Source organism: Perognathus longimembris, chromosome 26 (genome assembly GCF_023159225.1).
Source record: "Perognathus longimembris pacificus isolate PPM17 chromosome 26, ASM2315922v1, whole genome shotgun sequence".
NCBI lineage: Eukaryota > Metazoa > Chordata > Mammalia > Rodentia > Heteromyidae > Perognathus > Perognathus longimembris.
The window spans coordinates 7,537,854-7,560,411 of NC_063186.1; the positions used below are offsets into that span (position 1 = coordinate 7,537,854).

Genomic DNA, 22,558 nt, shown 5'->3' on the forward strand with positions numbered 1-22,558 from the left:
TTCCTGCAACTCTGGGAGCACGGTGGGTGGTGTGACAAGATGGCCTTGGGCTGGGAAGGTGGCTTAGCGGCAGCGTGCTCGCCTAGCATGCAGGAAGCTCTGGGTTCGATTCCCCAGCACCACATACACGGAAAAGGCCAGAAGTGGTGCTGTGGCTCACGTGGTAGAGTGCTAGCCTTGAGCGGGAAGAAGCCAGGGACAGTGCTCAGGCCCTGAGTCCAAGGCCCAGGACTGGCAAAAAGGAAAGAAGGTGGGCTTACCTTCTCCAGGCTGCTGCCATTTAGGGCTTCTCTCAGGGTGCTGCCAGCTCTGTTTTGGCCGCATCCACCCGTGACCGAGGGAGGGAGGGAGGGAAGGAGGGAGGGAGGGAGGGAGGGAGGTGGGGAAGCCGAGCGAGCAGTTGCGGGACCAGTAAAGCCAGGCCTGGCAGCTCACGAGCACGCGTGGAGGACGTGGGAGCACCGAGCTGGGGTGTGGAGGGACGGGGTGCCCCCTCCGCGGCCCACCAGCCCACCAGAGACGGGGCGTCCTCGCAGCGACTGCCCCACGCGTGGGGTGTGCCGCACGAGGCACGCGAGCGTGGAGTGACACCGCACTCCCGGAGGAAGCTCAGTGCGCAGGACACACTGGAGACGGCGCGTGCACCGCAGCCCACGCTCGCGCCGCGCCTTCCGTGCACCGCGGGGTCCCGGGACCGTCAGGAGTGTGCACTGCCAGGTCCGGGGCCTGACCAGGCTTCCCACCACTGTCACGCCGTCGGGGCGCCGGGCCCCCCACGCTGCGGCGCCCGTCTCATCTTCCAGCCGGCGGCGTACGGGGCGCTTCCGGCCGCTCTCCACGCGTAGTTCCCACCGAGCCAGAGCCTCGCCCTCACAGACGTGGCCGCCGGGTGCCGTGCAGGGGCCGAGCTGTGCCACGAGAGCCACGGGGCAGCAGGTGAGTGCCACGTCCTGACACACCCAAACACCCGCACGCACACACACACACACCCAGAACAACCTCAGAGCATCCCGAAGCAGACGGGTGACACATCTGCAAGTGGCGCTGTGGCTCAAGTGGTAGAGCGCCAGCCTTGACCAGAAAAGGCTCAGGGACGGCGCCCAGGCCCTGAGTTCAAGCCCCAGCACCGGCACCTTTGAAACAGTACGCAAAAGTGTCCTTTCAGTAGCAAACTCTCCATGGCACCTCTGGAGGTGGTTGCCCCCCCCCCCCTTTTTTTTTCTTTTGCCGTGCTGGGGATTGAACTCGAGACCTTGTGCTCACTAGGTTGGCGCTTTACCATTCGGACCGCCCCTCCAGTCCTCCACTCTGGGGGGCTGACCGGAGCTCCTGATTAGCCGGGAAGCCTCAAATGTGCGGGTCATTTTTACCAGCGCTGAGCGGAGGGGACTTAGTACCTGACATTTTTGCTCACTGGTTGATGCGTTCGGCGTTCGTTAGCACCTGAACCACACCTCCACCCCCCCCCCCTCCATTTTATTTGTCAGTCCTGAGGCTTGGACTCAGGGCCTGAGCACTGTCCCTGGCTTCTTTTTGCTCAAGGCTAGCACTCTGCCACTTGAGCCACAGCACCAACTTGTGGTTTTCCTCGTGGTTCCTTGCAGAGAAGAGTCTCACACACTTTCACGCCCAGCCTGGCTTCTAACCACGATCCTCAGATCCTCAGACCGCAGTCTCCCGAGTGGAAGGACAGGCGTGAACCACGGGCACACTGCCCCAGTTTTTACATTTGCCAATCGAACATCAGTTTGTAAGAACTAGTGCCATTCCATCCACATTATCTAATCACTGGGCGATCAAGTTAGACATAACTTTTAAATCTCCTATGTATACGCAAATCACATCCCTAAATAGTAGGATTCAGCAATGAAAACTTAAGATCACTTAGACGTACGTAAAAAAAACCAGAATGTTTCCTGTCAGGTGTGGTGGTGCTTGCCCGTAATCCCACCTGGTTTTTGTTTCTTTAAATCGCCTCGTCCCATCTTATTAGAGGTCAGTATGTTGCAATAGACTTCTGTCTGAATAAGGCGGAGGAGGGAGAGGAACGAGAATAGGAGGAAGTGGGGGGGGGGAGGGACAGACAGATCCACGCGTGGCATTCTACCGAGCACACAGTACCTTCGAAACGGGCGTGGGTGCTGCGTGGACTCGCTGGGGCCGAGCCTGCTGCACTTGGCCTTGAGGTTCGCTGGGGGGTATTTGTTGATTGCACCTAGGGAGAGGGGAGCCCCGTGAGTTGTGTGCACGTCCAGGGCACCGACGCTGCGCTGGTTCTGAGCACAGCCCCGCACGGCGGGTGGCCCGTGCACACGGCCGCCGAGTGGCCAGAGGGAATGGAAGCAATGTCTGCAGTTCCCTCGACCGGTCTGCGGGCACACGTTTCTATTCTGGTGCGCTAGTGAAGCCTTAGAAGAGACACCATGCATCATCAGTCCATTAAAGCATGCAAGCAACACATCTGCCAGTCCTGGGGCTTGAACTCAGGGCCTGAGCGCTGTCACTGAGCTTTTGTTTGCTCAAGGCTGGAGGGCGCTCTGGTACTTGAACCACCACAGCTCCACGCTAGCTTTCTGAGTAGTTTATTGGAACTAAGAGTCACAGACTTTGCTGCCCAGGCTAGCTTAGAACCTCAATCCTCAGATCTCAGCCTTGTGGGGAGCTTGGATTACAGGCGTGAGTCACTGGCACCCGGCCTAAGTAATTTTGGGGGTGTGCTGGACCTAGGGCTTGAATTCAGGGCCTAGGCCACTGTCCCTAAGCTTTTGTGCTCAAGATTAGTGCTCTACTGCACCACAGCTCAGGTTCTGGCTTTTTATATATCTTTTTTCTGCCAGTCCTGGGGCTTGGACTCAGGGCCTGAGCACTGTCCCTGGCTTCTTTTTTGCTCAAGGCTAGCACTCTGCCACTTGAGCCACAGCGCCACTCCTGGCCTTTTTCTGTATATGTGGTGCTGGGGAATCGAACCCAGGGCCTCATGTATACAAGGCGAGCACTTTTACCACTAGGCCACATTCCCCGCCCAGTTTCTGGCTTTTTAGTAGTTAAGTGAAGAGTCTCACGGACTTCCTTATTCCAACCGTGAGGCTGGACTTGCTAAGAAACGTTTTGCAAGGCTGTATCAGCCATGGGTGAATGGGTGTCACCTAGCATTGCACAAGTTCTACCTTCACAAAGCCATTACAGCGGGGCGGGAATGGCTTCACTTTTCTCCGGTCTCCTTGCTTTGGCTCGTTAGGGGCACCAGCTACTGCGAGTGTGGCAAGCACCCTACTACGTACGGGGCTGGAATCCGGCTGCGGCCGCACATCCCCGATGACAGTGCTCTACCGGGACAGATGTGGAAACAGCTGGCTGTTATTCGCTTGCCTCTCTCCGTAGGAACCAGAGGCATAAAAAAAGATGAGCCAGAAAATTAAATGCGGAGGAATCACGATTCACCCCATGAGGCCGTATTTTCCTCTCTGACCCTGAAATGCCCTTGAAGACACACAAGGAGTTTCCAAGAATATGTCAGTCTTTTTTCTGGGGAATACCAAATGCACTTTTTTTTTTTTTTTTTTTTTTTGGTGCCAGTTCTAGGGTTTGAAGTCTGGGCCTTGTGGCCTTGCTTGGCTTTTCTTTTTTGGTTGTGGGGCTTGAACTCAGGGCCTAGGCACTGTCTCTGAGCTCTTTTTTTGCTCAAGGCTAATAACACGTTACCACTTTGAGCCACAGCGACACTTCCAGTTTTCTGGTGGTTCACTGGAGAGAAGAGTCTCATGGACTTTTCTACCTGGGCTGGCTTTGAACCGTGATCCTCAGATCTCAGTTTCCTAAATAGCTGGGATGACAGGTGTGAACCCCAGCACCTAGCTTCGACAGCTTTTAAGGCCAAACGCTGGTGACTCATGCCTGTCATCCTAGCTCTTCAAGGAGGCTCAGATCTGAGGATTATGGTTCAAATACAGCCTGGGCAGGAAAAGTATAGTAAGGCTCTCCAATGAATCACCAAAAAGCCAGAAGTGGCACTGTGGCTCAGGAGGTAGAGTGCTAGGGAGCGCACCTAGGCCCTGAGTTCAAGCCCTACCACGGCACAAGGAAAAAAAAAAAACCAGTAACCGATCTCAGGACTTACGTCTGATGGAGTTGATGAAAGACTTCACAAACTTCACGCTGTATGCGTAGTCGGGTTTGTGGACTCGACCCAGTTGGATCAGGTGCTGGTCCGAAGGCGAGCTGGCGAGGTGTTCCAGTTCCGTGTCGTTCCACGCGGGGCCGAAGGACAGCACAAACACGGCGTAGCCTTGGCACTTGGCTCGCAGCGCCTCTCTCTGCAAGGCGCCCCCGTCCAGGGCGCTGGTCTCCCCCGCCATGATCACGAAGATCACTCTGTGTCTCCTGGGGTTGGGCGCGTGGGCAAACACCTGGTCCAGGGCCCAGCGGAGGGCGTGGCCGGTCAGGGCCTCCCCGCCCAGCTGCCCCACCGACCACTGGGCGTGTCTCTTCATGAGGCGCCGGCTGCCGTACGTGGTGAGGTTGAACTCTACGTGCACGGGGCTCCTGGGGGTGTCGGGCAGGAAGTCGGGGGGAGCGTGGCTTAGCAGGGCCACCCGGTCTCCTGTGACGGAGGTCTGGGGATGTGGGGAGATGTCAAAGTGATCCAACAGGGACCCCACGAGGCGGCAGAGGTCTGCGAATTCGGCCCCTTGGACGTGGCGGGAGGCATCGAGCAGGAAAGCCACGTCCACGTAGGCTGGTTCCGCGGGTGGACTGGCCGGCAGGCACGAAAGCTCGGGCTGGCACGCGTCTGCAAACCAAGTCAGCCAGGGTGAGCACAGGAGGGGACGGGACTTGAACTCAGGGCCTGGGCACCGTCCCTGAGCTTTTATGCTCAAAGCTAGCCACTCTACCGCGTGGTGCTACTTCCAACTGATTTTTTTTGGTGGTTCACTGAAGGTAGTCTCAGTGACTTCACTGCCCGGGCTGGCTTTGAACCGCAATCCTCAGATCTCAGCCTCCTGAGTAGCCAGGGTGACAGGTGGTAGCCACCGACTCTGAAGCGAACCCTTTCTAGGATGAGTACAAGAGAAAGATAACTGCACGATGGCGCAAAAGCTTTGGATCTCTTGTGGATGAGAGCAATGCCTCTCGGGACTCCATTGACCTCCACCCTCTTAGGAACAGTGCGTCTGCTTAGACAGGCAGGGTACGACGCTATCTTTGATTCATCTTTTTTAAAAGAAAAAAAAATCACAATGCTCATTAGTGGAGAGAGCAAAACTGGTTTTGTGAAAAAGGAATGACTGGAGAGGATGCCTCTTAACCGCTTCCATAAGCCGTGAGGTCATCTTTTCAAATAAGCAGGCACAAAAGAATGCAAGGCAATAAAAGGAGAGAATTTTATTGTATCTGGCCACAGGGAATGTACTGAGAAATCACACTGGTAATTGGCAAGAAGGTGCTGGAGGACAGTTCAGGTCTCACTGAGGCTAGGAGAGGAAACTACTTTGTCAAACTAGTGTTGCTAGAAGCTTCTGCAGAGGAAGTTGGTGTTTTCTTTTGTGAAAGATGAGGCGGGTCATTGTGGTTAAGACCCTGTGGCTGGGAAGCTAAGCTGACTGGGCTCTGGTTGTCATGGTAACGCGTGTGTCTTGGGTCCAGCCATGTGAGGGGGGGGGGGGGGGCGAGGCTTGGGAAAGTAGGTGGGTAGACTTCAAGAAGGACTGACCTGAGGTCCCTAGCAGAGTCTAGACTGCCTAGTTTTACAATACATTTCACAAGGAGGAGGAGGAAAGCACCCAAGTAGCTCACCCCGTTCATCCTAGCTACACAGGAGGCTGAGATCTTGAGTGTGGTTCAAAGCCAGCCTGGGTAGGCAAATCCAGGCGACTCTCGCCTCCAATTAGCCAGCAAAAAGCCAGACACACAAGTGTGGCTTAAGTGGTAGGGGGCCAGTCTTGGGCACAAAAGCTCAGGGCTCAGCACCCAGGCCCTAAATTCAAGCCCTTGACACACACACACACACACACACACACACACACACACACACAACAAAACAAGGACCCAAAGAGCAACTGGAAGAACAGGAATGCAGATATTCTATTAGCCTTGTAGGGGCCTCATCTAGCCTTGACCCCCATATTTTATATACGTGTATATATACATTACCTACGTATATTATATACACGTATAATATATATGTGTATTTTAAAAAAATTTTTCCTGGTCCTGGGCTTGAACCCAGGGCCTGGGCACCGTCCCTGAGCTTTTGTGAGCAAGGCTACCCGCTCTACCACCTGAGCCACGGCGCCACTTCTGGCTTTTTTTTTTGCTGGTTCACTGGAGATGAGAGTCTCACAGGCTTTCCTGCCCTGGGCTGGCTTCGAACCGCGATCCTCAGATCTCCGCCTCCCGAGCAGCCAGGATGACCGGCGTGAGGCACGGGCGCCTGGGCAAACGATTCCTTCACAATCTCTAAGGTTCCTGCTCCTCCGCGAGCGGGGAGCGCGTGACATTCTCCGGGGTTTCAAGGCCCTCACCGTAAAGGGACGGCAAGATGGGCGTGCACGCGTGGACACAGCCGGCGACGCCACGACAGCACCCTACCCGAACGGCTAGCCCAACGGTCAGCTCGTCCTCACCCACGTCACCACGTCATCCGCGTCACCACGTCACCACGTCATCCACGTCACCCGCCTTCGGCCCCCAGGGCAAAAAGGCGTGGCCCGGAACTCGGGCTTCGCCGCCGCCGCCGCCATCCTCCCCGCTGGCTTAGAGACCGGCGAGGAGGCAGGCGAGGAGGCTCGGACGTGAGAAGTCCTCAGCGCCGTCTCCACACCGCGTCGGACGCACACAGGTCACCGCGCATGCGTGCGCATGCGCGCGCATGCGTAACCCCCGGGGAGTCTCGGAAGGACACCCTTCCCTGAGACATGCATGAATTCCTACTGTGTGTGTATATATATGTATATATGTATATAAGTATATATGCACGTATATACACATAATTAAAGATAAGTATATATTCATATAGATCACTATCTTTAATATAGTTATGAATATATGAACATATGAATATATCATTTATCCTAATATAATTGGGAAATAAATATATATATATATTTTTTTTTGTCAGTCCTGGGGCTTGAACTCAGGGCCTGAGCAATGTCGCTCAAGGCTAGCACTCTGCCACCTGAGCCAGAGCGCACCTTCTGGCCATTTTCTATATATGTGGTGCTGGGGAATCGAACCCAGGGCTTCATGTATAGGAGGCGAGTGCTCTACCACTAGGACATATATATTCCCAGCCCCTGGGAAATATATTGATCTGTCATGTCTTATATTGATATATGAATTATATCAATATAGCATATCGAGATTATATATTAATATCTAATTATATTATGCATTACTTTACTAGATTAATATATGAGCTCATTTCTTGGTGAGCTGTGAACATGAAAGATTGAGAAAAACACATAAAATATTTTATAGCATGAAACACTTGGCAGATAAAGGCTCGGTATTTTTTTTTTCCTCCTAAAAACCCTTAAGTGTTTCCTGGAAAGGGGATTACAGGGAGAGCTGTGGAATGTGTTCGCCTGCCGGGCTGAGAGGCCAGGCCACGGAGGTTGCTTCGGTGGGGTGGGGTGGGGTGGGGTGTAGCCAAGACCCCCCCCACCCCAGCACCTCCCAGAACCAAGGGAGTCACGGCCGGCCAAGTGCCAGCTGCTCTGTCACCAGAGACTCAATGAACTTAACCGGCCTAGATCAGGCGCCAGTGGCTCCTCAGGAGGCTGAGATCTGAGGATCGCGGTTCAAAGCCAGCCCAGGCAGGGAAGTCCGTGAGACTCTTTATCTCCAATGGATCACTAAAAAGCTGGAAGTGGCGCTGTGGCTCAAGCGGTAGCGCGCTAGCCTTGCGTAGCACAGCTCAGGGACAGCGCCCAGGCCCTGAGTTCAAGGCAGACCTGGGACGGACACAAAGAATAACACGGGATCGGGGTGTGGGTCTCACCGAAGCAGACGGTGCAGCGCCGGAGCGTCTCCAGGGCCGGCGCGGGGTCCACGCCCGAGGGGAGCACCACCACCCGGAACGCGCCCGTGTCGTCCACCTGCGAGCGGAGGCGGGGGGGGGGGGGGGAGGGGAGTGAGGGGTGCCTGGGCGAGGCCCTCCCTCTTGGACCGTACAGAACCCCGAGGCTGCGGGGACGGGTGGGGAAGGGCACCCCAGCTCTCCCTTCCGCCAACGCCACGTGCCTGCCTGGGTTTCCTCGTCTGTGAAGGGGGGGGGGGGCGGGGGGCTCTGAGCACCGAGCGCAGCGGCACTGGCTGATCCCCGAAATCCGGAGGGGCCCCAAACACCCTTCTGTCCGTGCTCCCCACCACCCCATGAGCACACACGTCATCGCCTTCAGCTACACGCGGAGAAACTGAGGCTCAGTGTGGAAGGTCACTGAGCTGATGGAAAGACAGGGAAAGCCACCCACGGGTCACCAGTGCCCCCCCACCCCCACCCCAGCATCCTGCCACTCCGGAGGCTCAGATCCGGAGGATTGAGACTCTTCTCTCCCATGAACCCCCCCCAAAAAAGCCGGAAGTGGCGCTGTGGCTCCAGTGGTAGAGCGCCAGCCGCGGGCACAAAGAGGCTCAGGGACAGCGCCCAGGCCCCAAGTTCAAGCCCCACGACCCACACAAAAGAAAGAAAACCATCGGAGAATCCCTAAGCTGCTGCTTGTCACAGCACGGTCCTTGGCATGGCCGGGCCCCCTCCTCCCTAATCACAGGGGTTCTCCTCTTTGAACCCCACCCGCTGTCACTCTACTGACGTAACTCAAAGAGTGGGGTCGGCCACCCCGACTCCAAGAGCATCAAAGCTGCTCAAGGACAATGGCATGATAGAAAAAGCCGTCATTCTTGAGTCTTTACTAGAATGTTCTGCTTCAATTTGGGGTGGCAGGGCCCGGGCACTGTCCTTGAACTTTGGGGGTTCAGCTCTACCCCGTGGGCCACACCTTCATTCCCATCTTCGGCTTGTGAATTGCAGAGTTCTTTCCGCCTGGACCACCATGCACCTATCTCAGGCTTCTTGGTGCAACTGGGGGTGACAGGCACCCTCCACCCCAGTTTCTTCCCACCGGGAGGGAGTCTCCCCGACTCCCCCAGTCTTACCGCAAAGGCGCGCTTCACCGAGGGCACCGGCTGGAAGGCGATGACCACGGGCACGATGTCCAGGGCGCCGAGCTCCATGGCGGCCGCGGTGATGGACGGGGCGTCCGCCGGCTGCCCGCTGGTGAAGAAGGTGGCGATTCTCCTCGCGTGAGCCCCGGGCAGCGTGCGCTTGAACACGTGTCTGGAGATGAAGCTCATGGCCCGGCCCAGCTCCCTGCGGGCCGGGGCGGGCTGGTGGGGCAGCGCCGCGACCTCCCGCAGCAGCCGCTCCTTGGCGTAGCCGTCGGAGAAGCGGAGGAGGTGCTGGGCGTGGGAGCTGTAGGTGAGGACGGCCACGCGGGCCCCCACGGGACACCCGTGCTCCCGGACCTGGACGTCGTGCAGCAGAGAGGCCACCATCCCCTTCATCCGCTCGAACTCCCGCGCCGTCACCTCCTGGGACTGGTCCAGCGCAAACACCAAGTCCGTGGGGTGCACCGGGCATCGGGGGGCTCCTGGAAGACAGGCGTGGGGACCCTCATGGCACACGGAGTGCTGGATCGTTGGTTCAAAGCCAACCCCCCGGGCGGGAAAGTCTGTGAGACTCTCATCTCCATTTCACCACCAAAACGATAGCAAGAGGTGGGGCCGTGGTTCAGGTGGTCGAGCACCAGTCGTGAGCAAAAAGCCAAGCAAGAGCACAAGGCGCTGTGAGTTCAAGGCCTGGAACCAGCGTGCATGCACACGCGCATATGCGCACGCGCACACACACACACACAGAGATGCGCGTGCACGCGTGCCATTGATACTAAAGTGTTCCCCTCCTCGCTGAAGCGTGGCTGAAGCCTGGAGAAAGTTTCCACGCGTGGCCAGGACATATGTGGTCACCGGTCTGCGTCTCTCCCCATCCCCGGCTGGTGTGACATTTGCACAACTTGATCCACACATGCTGGAAGTAAAGATGACTTACCGTGTCCGCCAGCTGGGGAGAAAAAGCACAAAGGAGACCGCGTTAACTGTTTGGTAAGAGAAGGAGCCATGGACGGACCTCATGGCCACCCCAGCCGTATTTCTGGAGGACTCAGAAATCCAGACAGACAGACAGGGCCGGCCGAGACACGGGGCGGAGAACCCACCATCCACATCGAAGCACCGTTTTCTGATTTTTGTGTTTTTTTTGGCCAGTCCTGGGCCTTGAACTCAGGCCTGAGCACTGTCCCTGGCTTCTTTTTGCTCAAGGCTAGCACTCTGCCACTTGAGCCACAGCGCCACTTCTGGCCATTTTCTGTATATGTGGTGCTGGGGAATCGAACCCAGGGCCTCATGTATGTGAGGCAGGCGCTCTTGCCACTAGGCCATATCCCCAACCCCCGTTTTCTGATTTTAAGGAGGTGGGAAAAGAAGGGGGGACGGCACGCAGCAATCCACCAACAGCCAGTTGTGGGCAGAGCCACAATCCAGGGCCACGGTGGCCGCAAAGCTGGGTCTTAACTTCTCACGCTGCAGTGTCTGTCTGTACACACTTACATCTGCCATGTGCACACACACAAACGTGTAACGTATGCATGTACACAGGCTGAGTTACCCTTATCTGAAATGTTAAGGATTACAAGTGTTCCCGATTATTTTTTCATTAAGATCTCTTAAAAGGGGACCCAAGTTTCAAGTGAAATTTATCCTTCAAGCACCAGTGGCTCACGCCTGTCTTCCTAGCTACTCAGGAGGCTGAGATCGAAGGGTTGTAGTTCAAAGCCAGCCTGGGCAGGAAAGTCCATGAGACTCTCATCTCCAGTGAGCCACCAGAAAACGGGAGGTGGCACTGTGGCTCAAGTGCTAGAGGTCTAGCCTTGAGCTGAAGAGCTCAGGGACAGCGCCCAGGCCCTGAGTTCAAGCCCCACAATCAACAACAAAAAATAAAAATAAACTGAAACCCATTTATGTTTCATATACTCTTTATACATGTGCCCTCAAAGGAACTATATACTATCTGTATTATCCTTTTTTTTTTCCTGCACCGAATCTTGAACTCAGAGCCTCAGAGTCACACTTTGCTCATGGCTAGCACTTGGATCACACCTCCAGTCCAGCTTTTTGCTGCTTCCCAGGAGATGGACTCTCAAGAACTTTTCTGCTCAGGCTGGCTTTACACCAGGAAATCCTTCTACTTAACCAGCAAAACGCCAGAAGTAGAGCTGTGGCTCATGCGGTAGAGTGCTAGCCTGAAGCACAAAAGCTCAGAGACAGAGCCCCGGCCCTGAGTTCAAGCCCCAGAACCAGAACAAAATATAGATGGGTAGGTCAGTTGTGTCTGAGGAGCTGGCATTTCTGTGACCGTTGACACCCGGGGTGACTACAGCAGGTACTTACGGCTATGGTCCCTCACGTACTGGATGAGGTCACAAGTCTGCAGTTCAAAAAGGAAACAGAGAATTCACCAAAGGAGCTGGGTCACCATGTTGAAAAAGTAGCCAGTGGGGGTGGGGGGAGGGCGATGAGGGAGGGGGGGAAATGAAGGACTTGGCGCCCCGACAGGAGTGAGGAAATACTTACAGAAAACGAGCGCACTCCCCGGGACCCCTTCACACCCTAGGAGACAAACAAAAATGTCTTAGGATTTCACACACACAGCAGAAGCGGAAAGGTGACCAATAAGAGCCCCATAGACTTTCCTGCCCAGGCTGGCTTCGAACCCTGATCCTCAGATCTCAGCCTCCTGAGTAGTGAGGATAACAAGTATGAGTACTCGAGTCGGTCCTCCATTCACTTTTTCTTTTTGTATTGGCCCTGAGGTTTGAACTCAGGGCCTGGGCGCTGTCCCTGAGCTTCTCTGGCTCAATGCTAGCGCTCTACCACTTGAGCCACAGCGCCACTTCCAGCTCTTTCTGAGGAGTTTGGTGCCCATTTAAAGTACAAAAGGTCCTGGGATGATGCGTAACTTTCCCGCTTACCTTTCTTCCAGGAGGTCCTGGCTCTCCAGGGGCTCCCAGCTCCCCGGGAAATCCAGAAGACACCTCAAAGCAAGAGAGGCTGATTGAAAACTCGTAGTTGAACAGGCCTGCATCTCTTAAATTTAATTCTAAAAATACTTAAAGGCCAAAGACTGAAATGTGAACATTTTGCTTACAGTCTACAAAATTGAGAGATTTTAAAAAAGCAAGCAAGTGCACGCGTGCACACACGCACACAAAACACACACACACACACACACACACACACACAAGGGGGGGGGGGAATTCCCCAGGTATCCCTTCTCCAAATAATCCTTGCTAACATTTTAGTGAATTCTCTTATTCATTTAGTATTAAGATATATGTTCGTTTCAAAATACTACTTAAGGGCTGGGAATGTGGCCTAGCGGTAGAGTGCTTGCTTCGTATACATGAAGCCCTGGGTTCGATTCCTCAGCACCACGTATATAGAAAAAGCCAGAAGTGGCGCTGTGGCTCAAGTGGTAGAGTGCTAGCCTTGAGCAAAAAGAAGCCAAGGACAGTGCTCAGGCCCTGAGTTCAAGGCCCAGGACTGGCACCCAACAAAACCCTACTTGATAGGATCACTTTTTTTTTTGCCAGTACCAGGATTTGAACTTGGCACCTTGCACTCAGAAGCCTATTTGGTTGACATCTACCACCTGAGCTACATACAGCTCAAGCCCACCATTTTTCTGATTAATTGTAAAGCGGTTGATTGAAGGTAAGAGTCTCACAGACTTTCCTGCCCAGGGCTGGCTCTGAACCAATGATCCTCAGATCTCAGCCTCCTGAGCAGCTGGGCTTACAGGTGTGAGCCACCGAGCACCTGGCATTTCTTGCCTCTTTTGCCTTTATAGAAGTTCAAGTAGTTGGAGAGGCCCAGGAACCTGAGCTGCTGCTTACCACTCTGCCTGGAGCTCCTTTGGGTCCAGCTTCTCCAGGGTCACCAGGGTCGCCGATCTCACCCTAAATAAGTGCATCAAAATAAAACAGTTACTGAAATCAATGAACTCACAGGGGGCCTCAGTGTTATTATTTGGGATGGGGTAGAACTGGGGCTTGAACTCAGGGTCTTGCTATCTCGGTTGGCGTTTTCACTCAAGGCTGGCACTCTACCGCTTGAGCCACACCTCTACTTCTGGCTTTTCCCCTGATTCATTGGAGACAAGAGTCTCTCAGAGTTGTCTACTCTGGCTGGCTTTGAACCGTGATCCTCAGATCTCAGCCTCCAGAGCAGCTGGGATGACAGGCGGGAGCCATTGGCCTCTGGCTGCCCAGGGGTATTTCTGACAGATCTTGAGACCCTGTGAAGTTCACGGTACCTTGGGTCCGATTTCTCCAGGAAATCCCTCTTGCCCCTACAAATCAAACAGCAGAGAAAAGTCAATCTCCACACGTCATCCAGGTAAATTCACGTTGACTGTAACTGGACTTACTGCTTTAATTTTACTCCCTGTGAGCCAAGGAAGGACTGAAACAGGAACTGGAAACCGTATCACCATATGGGAGCAAATAGTTTCTGTGCAGTAACAAAGTAGATGGTCCACCCATTTGGTCTTGTGTTCCAGAACAGTCTTCTCAAAAATAGATGTCCAGAGAGATATCTGAGACACCTACATATAACCTAAGCATGATCATTTAATTTTCTTGGGTCAGTCCTGAGGCTTGAACTCAGAACCCAGGCTCTCTGAGTCTCTCTGTGCTCAAGGCTGGTGCTCTACCACTTGAGCTCCAATTCCAGCTTTTTCTGAGTAGTTTATTGGAGATAAGAGTCTCACAGACTTTCCTGCCCGGGTTGGCTTTGAACTGTGATCCTCATATCTCAGCTTCCTGAGTAACTAGGAATATCGGCGTGGTATCTTTAAGTGACTACTTGCTTCAAAGAGAAATCCTGCAAACTCTTATGCTAATGGTGAGAGCAAACAATTACGGACGGACCAATCCATTGCGGAAGAGACTTGAGCCAGGAGGAGCTGCTAAGATGGAAGGCTCTTTAAAGTCGCCGGTCCCCCTCATGCATCACCCCCAGACATGGAACACTCATTTTCCAAGGTCCATGTCCACTTATGCACCCTTTACCTTTTCTCTTCAATATGGATGACAAAACAAGCAGCACAAACTACAGGAAACACCTCCGGCTCCGGTACCTGGGCCTTACCTTCTCCCCTTTGTGGCCAACGCTGCCATAACCCGGAAGACCATCGTCACCCTACGATCAGAGTGTGTGTGTGAGAAACACTGCCCAATGCAGACAGGGGCAGCTTATTCCCAAGAAGACGCAGCAACAAGGGGTTGAGGTTTGAATAGGGACCGTGAGGAATCAGAAACCCTCCCTCCGCCCCCCTCGCCTCTGCAGAGACCACTGATGTCCTCAGTAATCTAGAAAACGGCCACACACACACACACACACACACACACACACACACACACTCATTCTGTTGCTAGGACGATTAAGTATCAGGACTGAGCTCAGGAAAAGGAAGTGGTAGAGCCACATATCTAGATTTGTGTTTGTGTCAGTACTGGGGCTTGAACTCAGAGCCTGCACGCTGTCCCTAAGCTTCTTCCACCCCCCCCCAAGGGGGGCTCTACCACTTGAGCCACAGCTCCACTTCCGGCTTCTTGGTGGTTAATTAGAGATAAGGGTTTCATGGACTTTCCTTTGTGACTGGCTCCGGACCGCAATCCTCAGAATCAGCTTCTTGAGTTGCCAGGATTACAGGGGTGAACCACCATCACCCGGCTCTTGGATGTTAAGATCCTGACTTGGATGTTAATATCTCTGTTCTAGTCCATGCCACTGTTCTAGAACTCCAAAATGCCTACTGGCTGACTCTTTTTAGGAACCTGGAGCCAGGGAGGGAGGCTAGCCTGAGGAGGGTCCCCACAAAGGCAAGGTGGGAAGGAGGGAGGTAAAGACACTGGGGACAAGCTCTACTGCATCACTTGGCCACCATATCTGAGGGCTGTCCAAGGGACAGGCACAGGGTGGGTGTGTAAAGCTCTCTGAATCTCTAGAACATGGTAAACCTACATTGTGCCAGGTGCCGGTGGCTCACACCTGTCATCCTAGCTACTCAGGAGGCCAAGATCTGAGGATCAAGGTCTGAATCCAGACTGGGCGGGGAAGTCTGTGAAATTATTTTCTCCAGTGAACCACCAAAAATCTTAGAGAAGTGGGGCTGTGGTCTAAGCGGTAGAGTGCAAGCCTTGAGCAAAAACAGATCAGAGACAGTGCCCAGGCCCTGAGTTCAAACCTAAGGATGACCACCACCAACCACCACCAACCACCACCACCACCAACCACCACCACATAGAGGGAGCATCCCCCCGACTCTCCCGAGACTCCCACTACAGTGAATGATTCCCAGATCCAGAACAGAGAGCAGCAGTCGAACCTGCAGTCCCCGAGGGCCAGGGAAGCCCGTGGCTCCTCTCCTTCCGCGATCGCCAGGGTCTCCCTGTACAAATACAACAGCGGGCATCAGAAAGATGGCGCTAAAGCAACATTCAACAGCACCCATGGGAGATTCACACGACACGGATTCACGAAGGAACGTTCATTTCTTCTTTGTGCCGATTCTGGGGCTTGAACTCGGGGCCTGGGTAACTGTCCCTGAGCTTTTCTGCTCCAGGTTTGTGCTCCAGCATTTGAGCCACAGATCTACCTCTGGCTTTTCTCTTTCTTCTTTTCCGTTATTCTTTCTGGTGGTTTCATTAGAGATAGGAGTCTCACAGACATTTCTGTCTACGCTGGCTTTCAACCAGGATCCTCAGATCTCAGCCTCTTGAGTAAGCTGGGATTATAGGCGTGAGCTCCTGGAGGGGTGTGCCAACTGATATTCTTTTTTTTTTTTTTTTGTCAGTTGTGGGGCTTGAACTCAGGGCCTAGGCGCTGTCTCTGAGCTCTTTTGCTCAAGGCTAGCACTCTACCACTTGAGTGCCACTTCGGGCTTTCTGGTAGGTTCACTGGAGGTAAGAGTCTCATGGGTTTTCCTGCCTGGGCTGGCTTTGAACCACGATCCTCAGATCTCAGCCTCTTGAGTAGCTAGGATGGCAGGTGTGAGCTACTGACACACAGCCAGTTGTTATTCTCCTTGAACCTTTTTCTCCTTGGAAGCCAGCATATCTTCCTCCTTTCTCCTTCCTTCCGAATTATAACCAATCGCCATCGTCTTCCTTCTGAGACGTGTTGCCCGGCAGACAACACGTTCTCCTGGATCGATCCCCACTCCCTGCTTGCCTCCGCGTGCTTTCCATCCCCTTCCGCTGCCTCCGTTTCACTCCCTCATCTCCCAGATGACAAGAACGGCACGGAAATGGCCTTGACCATACTCTAAGTTCCGTGGGGGTTGCTTTCAGGATATACATATCCTGTCGCCAGATGTTCACGCATCACACATTCAACCAAGACCTTGTTCCACCACAGGCGCTCTTCGAAGCATGAGGGACACATCTGGAAACAAGACACACACTGCCTGGCCTCCTGCGGCTGACTTCCCAGGAGAGCTGAGGCCTTGGTGCCCAGCCTTGGCCTTCAAAGGAGAGGCTTGTGTGAATGAAGGAAGGAGGGAAGGAAGGAGGGATGGAGGGAAGGGAAGAGAGGGAAGGAGGAGGAAAGGAAGGAAGGGAGGGAGGGCTGGAAAGATGGAAGGAAGGAAGGAAGGAAGGAAGGAAGGAGTGGGATGGGAGGAAGAGAGAGGAAAGGAGGAATGGAGGGATGGGAGGAGGAAAAAGAGATAAGGGAGGGAGGGAGAAAGGAAGGACAAAGAGAGGCCAGGAGGGAGAGGGAAGGAGCAGAGGGGTGGGTCCAGAAAGGAAGCAGGCTTGCTTCCTGGCCATCCCGTGCTGGAAATGGGGTGGGGGTGGGGGACCCCAGGAATGAGATTATGCTGAGCTGGAATTGCTGAGCTCATCCTGGTCCCCGCCCTGGTCCTTGGAGGGTGCCGGCTCTCTAAGAATGAAGTCAGGCTTTGGGGCAGTTGAGTTGTGTTTTATTTCTTTGTGTTGAAAGGGTTCTGGCTAAGGCAGGCAGACAGCTGTAGCTCTCTTGAGGAGAGGAAAACACACACACACACACACACACACACACACACACACACACAAAACATGTCAACTTTGGGGGTGTCAAGAATGTGACCTACTTTATTTCCTTGGCTTCCCACACGGCCTGGGTTTCCTGCGGCTCCCTTGGGTCCTGGGGGCCCCTGCAACAAAACAAGGATTGCAAGCTTCAGCAACACACCAGGCAACTCTCCCCAAAACCTCCCCGTGTCCCCCCAAGAGGCGAAATCAAGTGCAGATGGAGGACAGTCAGGGATCTGCCAGTTCTGATCCAGGGGTTTAAAAAAAAAGGATTACAGCTATTAAAGAAAGGCTAGTCAATAAAAGAAAGTTAATAAAGCAAGCCAGATGTTGGCCAAAGTGTTTTATGCTTTCTTAGGACTCTTCCAAAAAGAAATCAAAAAGAAGAAGAAAGAAAATTCAGGTTCTCCATGCTTTCTGCTTCAAGGGCTGATGTTGCTAAAACTTCGAATACTTGAAGTTTATTCCAAATGACCTTGGCCTTAAAAAATGAGTTCTCCCTCAACTAGAGAGCAGTCTTTTCTTTTTTAATATTACATCATCATCATCATTATTATTATTTTGGAAGGTAAATGGACTTTTATTTGCAAATGATGACTTGTGCATCCAAAAGCTCAAGATATTCCCCACCTCCACCCCCAAATACCTAGCAGTATAACAAAATCTTTTCAGGGAGTGCAGGAGAAGCCTTCTGGAACAGTCCTCAGAAACTGCTGATTTTGGTATCCTGGGTGTTATATATAAGTATTATATATAAGGTTTATCGGAACTAAGGAAGGGAAGGGGAGCACCAAAATGGAGAGACAAAGGGTAAAAGGGGAACCAATCCAACAATAATACTTATAAAACTATATGCTGTAAACCAATTGTACAACTCTGGGGGGTAGAGGGAACTAGGGTAGGGGAAGGTGGGAGAAAAATGAGGGAGGAGGTAACAAGTCTGATAAGAAATTTACTCACTGCCTTATGAATGAAACTGTAACCCCTATGTACATGACTTTGAAAATAAATTAATTTTTCTTTTGCCAGTCCTGGGGCTTGAACTCAGGGCCTGAGCACTGTCCCTGGCTTTTCTTTTTTCTCAAGGCTAGCACTCTGCCAACTTGAGCCATAGCACCACTGCTGGCCTTTTTCTATATATGTGGTGCTGAGGAATCAAACCTAGGGCTTCATGTATATGAGGCAAGCACTCTACCACTAGGCCATATTACCAGCCCATGAAAATAAATTAAATTTTTTTAAATCAATGGTTAGCCTGGCACCTGTGTCTCAGGCCTGAAAACACCCCAGGAAGAAAAGTCTATGAGACTCTTAACTCCAATGAACCACCAGAAAAGTGGAAATGGCGCTGTGGCTCAAAGTGATAGAGCACTAGCCTTGAGCAAAAGAACTCAGGGACGGCGCCCAGGCCCTGAGTTCAAGCCCCATAATCAACAACAACAACAAAGTAAGTCTATTCCTATTTGTGAAAAGGTGAACAACTATGAAATCCTTAAGATAACTTTAACAAGACTTATTATTAAAGAAAGCTTTAAGTCAAGTGCTGGTGGCTCATGCCTTGCTACTTAGGCAGCTGAGATCTGAGGATCATGGTTCAAAGCCAGCCTAAGCAGGAAAGTTCATTGAGACCCTTCTCTCCAACCATCAGCAAGCTGGACGGGAGCTCTGGGTTCAAGTGGTGGCACATGGGCCTTGAGTGAAAAGCTAAGCAAAAGCACCAGACCTTGAGTTCAACCCTCAGTATTGCCACCCATGCGTACAGATGCACACAAAGAAAGCTCTTAAGATCTTACTGAAGAGGGGCTGGGAATATGGCCTAGTGGCAAGAGTGCTTGCCTCATATACATGAAGCCCTGGGTTCGATTCCCCAGCACCACATATATGGAAAATGGCCAGAAGTGGTGCTGTGGCTCAAGTGGCAGAGTGCTAGCCTTGAACAAAAAGAAGCCAGGGACAGTGCTCAGGCCCTGAGTCCAAGGCCCAGGACTGGCAAAAAAAAAAAAAAAATCTTACTGAAGAATGTAAACAAATAAACCTCCAAACAGATAGACATAGAATACATCCATATGGAAAAATCTAGTACATATCACTTCAATAAGTCCTGCTAGCTGCCCAGAAAGCCTATTTTCCTGGAATACTTTCAGAGGCAAACCTCCTATAATACCAATTCAGACAACACGAGTTGCCTTTCTCTCCTACTAACACTTGATGGCAATCCTTCCCCCTTTGGAATATCCAAAGGGTATCAAGAGAAATCTCCCTGGAAGAACCATTGTATACAGATGCTTCAAAGTAATCCCAACACTAGAGAGTTGAAATAATTTTCCCAACATTTTAATCATGGCAGCAATCATTCCAGAAAAAAAAATAATCATCATCATTAAGAACCCAACGGCCAACAGCATGTTCACTACGCCGAGTAGACCGCTTCAGGAAAGCCAAGCACAGAGAGCCATGTAACCCAGCCAGCCAAATGGGAGAGAAGCCTGGAAAGAGGGAGGCCTTTGTTTTGCCTAACTCTGGCCAATGTGGAGAGGGGGAGTGATTTATGACAATCGGTGTTGCCAAAGCAAGAAGAGGGAGAAAGCAAGGCATCCATCCGCAGAGCTGGCCTGCAGACACAAGGAGATGCTAGGGATGATAATCCATACTCATCTCAATATTTTATAAAACCCTATGAGATAATCACCCAATAGATTTTTATTTGGCATCTGTTGCTTTATTTATTTTTGCTGTGGGTGTGTGCTGCTTCTGAACCTTGAACTCAAGCTTGTAGTATCTTCTAGAGCCATATTTTATTTTTCCAGTTCCTGGGGATTGAACTCAGGACCCGGGCACTGTCCCTGAGCTTTTCTGTGCTTAAGGCTTGAGCTCTACCACTTGAACCATAAAACCACTTCTGGCTTTTTTTTGTGTGTATGTAGTCCTGAGGAATTGAACCCAGGGCTTCATGCATGCTAGGCAAGCAACTCTACCACTAAGCCATGTTCCCAGCCCCCATGCCACAGTATTTTAGAGCACATGAACAACTACCATGGAGACACTGGTTCTCAGTTTTTATGTAAGTACTCTCTCAAACAGCATGAAACTTGACCATTTCATAGTAGAACTAAATTGCTGAAAAACTGACTATTGTGGATTCAAATCCTTGAAAGAGATTGCTGGCACCACAAGTTGAGATTTAAAAAAACAAAACAAAACAATGGGCTAGGGGTGGGTTGCTCATACCTGTATTTGTTTTGGTTTTTTTTTTGCCAGTCCTGGGCCTTGGACTCAGGGTTGAGCACTGTCCCTGGCTTCTTTTTGCTCAAGGCTAGCACTCTGCCACCTTGAGCCACAGCGCCACTTCTGGCCATTTTCTGTATATGTGGTGCTGGGGAATCGAACCCAGGGCTTCATGTATATGAGGCAAGCACTCTTGCCACTAGGCCATATTCCCAGCCCCTGCTCATACCTGTAATCCTAGCTACTCAGGAGGCTGAGATCTGAGGATCAAGGTTCAAAGCCCACCCAGACAGGACAGTCTCTGAGACCCTTATCTTCAATTAACCATCAAAAAGAGAGACAGAGACAGAGACAGAGACAGAGATTGAGAGAGAGAGAGGGAGAGAGGGAGAGAGAGAGAGAGAGAAAGAGAGAGAGAGAGAGAGAGAGAGAGAGAGAGCTAGAAGTGGCACTGTGGTGCAAGTTGTAGAGTACAAGTCTTCAGCACAAAAAGCTCAGGGACAGTGCCCAGACCCTAAATTCAAGCCCCAGGATCAGCATACACCCCCCCCCAAAAAAAAAAAGCTACCTACATTAAAGCCAAGATCAAAACTACATGTACTTTGGCTCATAACCTCTCTCCCTCTTCCTCGCTCTTCCTCACTCTTCTATCCTTCCCTCCCATTCCCCTCCCTCCCTTCCCTCTCCCATTACATACCTGGGGGCCTTTCATCCCCAGACTTCCTTTCTCTCCTTTTGTTCCAGCCTCTCCTCTTGGACCCTAAATGTACACAATCAAAGTGTTACACTTTACACTCGAGTATTTATCATCTTGCACAAGCGGAAACGCTAAGATACAGAAACAGAAATTTGATCCCTCCAATCCTCTGGTCCTGGTGGATCATTCTCGCTCTCCCTCCTCTAGCCTGGAATTCAGGGTGTTGGGGTGACGGCTCGGAAGAAACACGAAGCAGAGCACATCAACCCTTTCCACAGCTCTGGGCTGCAGCTGCCTGTCTTCAGTTGTCCATATGCCAAATCCACAACTTCTAGGTCCAAGAGGGGGGAAAAGAGAAATCGATTGTGTAAACCTACCACTCGATTATGCACATCTCTGTTCTATCCCACGGCCACACTAACGACTGGCCATACAAAGCAGGACGCCGGAGTTGGGCATTGGTGGCTCACGCATGTCACCCTAGCTATGCAGGAGGATGAGATCTGAGGATCACGGTTCAAAGCCAGACCGAACAGGAAGGCCAGAGAGACTTTTATGTCCAATAAAATACTCAGAGAAAGTCAGAAGTGGTGCTGTGGCTCAAAGTAGCCAAGCACTAGTCTTGAGCAGAAGCTCGGGGACAGAGCCCAGGCCCAGAGTTCAAGCCCTAGGACCGGCACACACAGACACACACACAGAGTCTCAGGGACTTTCCTGCCCAGCTTTGAAGATCCTCCTATCTCAGCCCCCAGAGCAGCTGGGATTACAGGCGTGAGCCACCCCACCTAGCTTATGATGCCTATTAGTGATCACATCCATACCTCCGGACTGTTTAGTTTCTGCTTCTCCTTCTAAATTAAGTTGGGAGATGGGGGGAGATGGGAGAAAGGATACTGCATTGTTGCTTGTTTAGCTTTGAAACAGCCAACCTTTAGGGGCTGGAGCCATGGTTCAGTTGGTAGAGTGACAGCGATGAGTGAAAGCATCAGATTCCGAGTTCAAGTCCTGCTCTCAGCCACAGAAAGAAAGAAATATGTCTCTACAAACTCAGTGGCAAATATTTCCCACTTACAAGGAAGGAAACTGAGTTCTCCCGAGCTGGCAAAAGCAACAGCAGAGCAATCCCAGCTGGAAAGAGCTGGAAGCCACCAGGAAGGCCGTTGACTGCTTGGAAATCCTGGTAAAATGCAGCCCAAGCCTGGTAAAACTTTTGAAAGATACCAGAACCACCAATCGGCCTGACTTTAAGCCAAACACCATTTATCTCTCATGCTTTCAAAAGTGAGCTTGAAGAGGCCAAAGGCGAGTGGTATCTGTATTCTGGCTTCTTTCATGTCAGCCTCAGTGACTCTCCTCTCTTAATTTGATTTTATTTTGTACCAGTACTGGATGCTTGAACTGAGAGCCCTGCACTTTTGCTTTGCTTTCTTACTCAAGGCTGGTGCTCTAC

The 22,558-nt window shown here is 52.0% G+C and overlaps 1 protein-coding gene across 1 annotated transcript in view; it reads right to left on the minus strand.

The window, feature by feature from the left end:
* Positions 1 to 431: 431 nt before the first annotated feature.
* The window catches only part of Col6a6 (collagen type VI alpha 6 chain), a 56,467-nt gene continuing 34,340 nt past the window's right edge, over positions 432 to 22,558 (minus strand). The window contains exons 22-37 of the mRNA XM_048334468.1: positions 21,109 to 21,171; positions 17,246 to 17,308; positions 15,500 to 15,562; positions 14,260 to 14,310; positions 13,424 to 13,459; positions 13,005 to 13,067; positions 12,081 to 12,143; positions 11,683 to 11,718; positions 11,500 to 11,536; positions 10,103 to 10,114; positions 9,154 to 9,647; positions 8,000 to 8,096; positions 4,118 to 4,789; positions 2,108 to 2,215; positions 1,253 to 1,329; positions 432 to 908 (exon numbers count right to left, since the gene is read on the minus strand). Coding sequence (XP_048190425.1) covers positions 432 to 908; positions 1,253 to 1,329; positions 2,108 to 2,215; positions 4,118 to 4,789; positions 8,000 to 8,096; positions 9,154 to 9,647; positions 10,103 to 10,114; positions 11,500 to 11,536; positions 11,683 to 11,718; positions 12,081 to 12,143; positions 13,005 to 13,067; positions 13,424 to 13,459; positions 14,260 to 14,310; positions 15,500 to 15,562; positions 17,246 to 17,308; positions 21,109 to 21,171 — 2,412 coding nt within the window. The remainder of the gene's footprint in view (positions 909 to 1,252; positions 1,330 to 2,107; positions 2,216 to 4,117; positions 4,790 to 7,999; positions 8,097 to 9,153; positions 9,648 to 10,102; positions 10,115 to 11,499; positions 11,537 to 11,682; positions 11,719 to 12,080; positions 12,144 to 13,004; positions 13,068 to 13,423; positions 13,460 to 14,259; positions 14,311 to 15,499; positions 15,563 to 17,245; positions 17,309 to 21,108; positions 21,172 to 22,558) is intronic.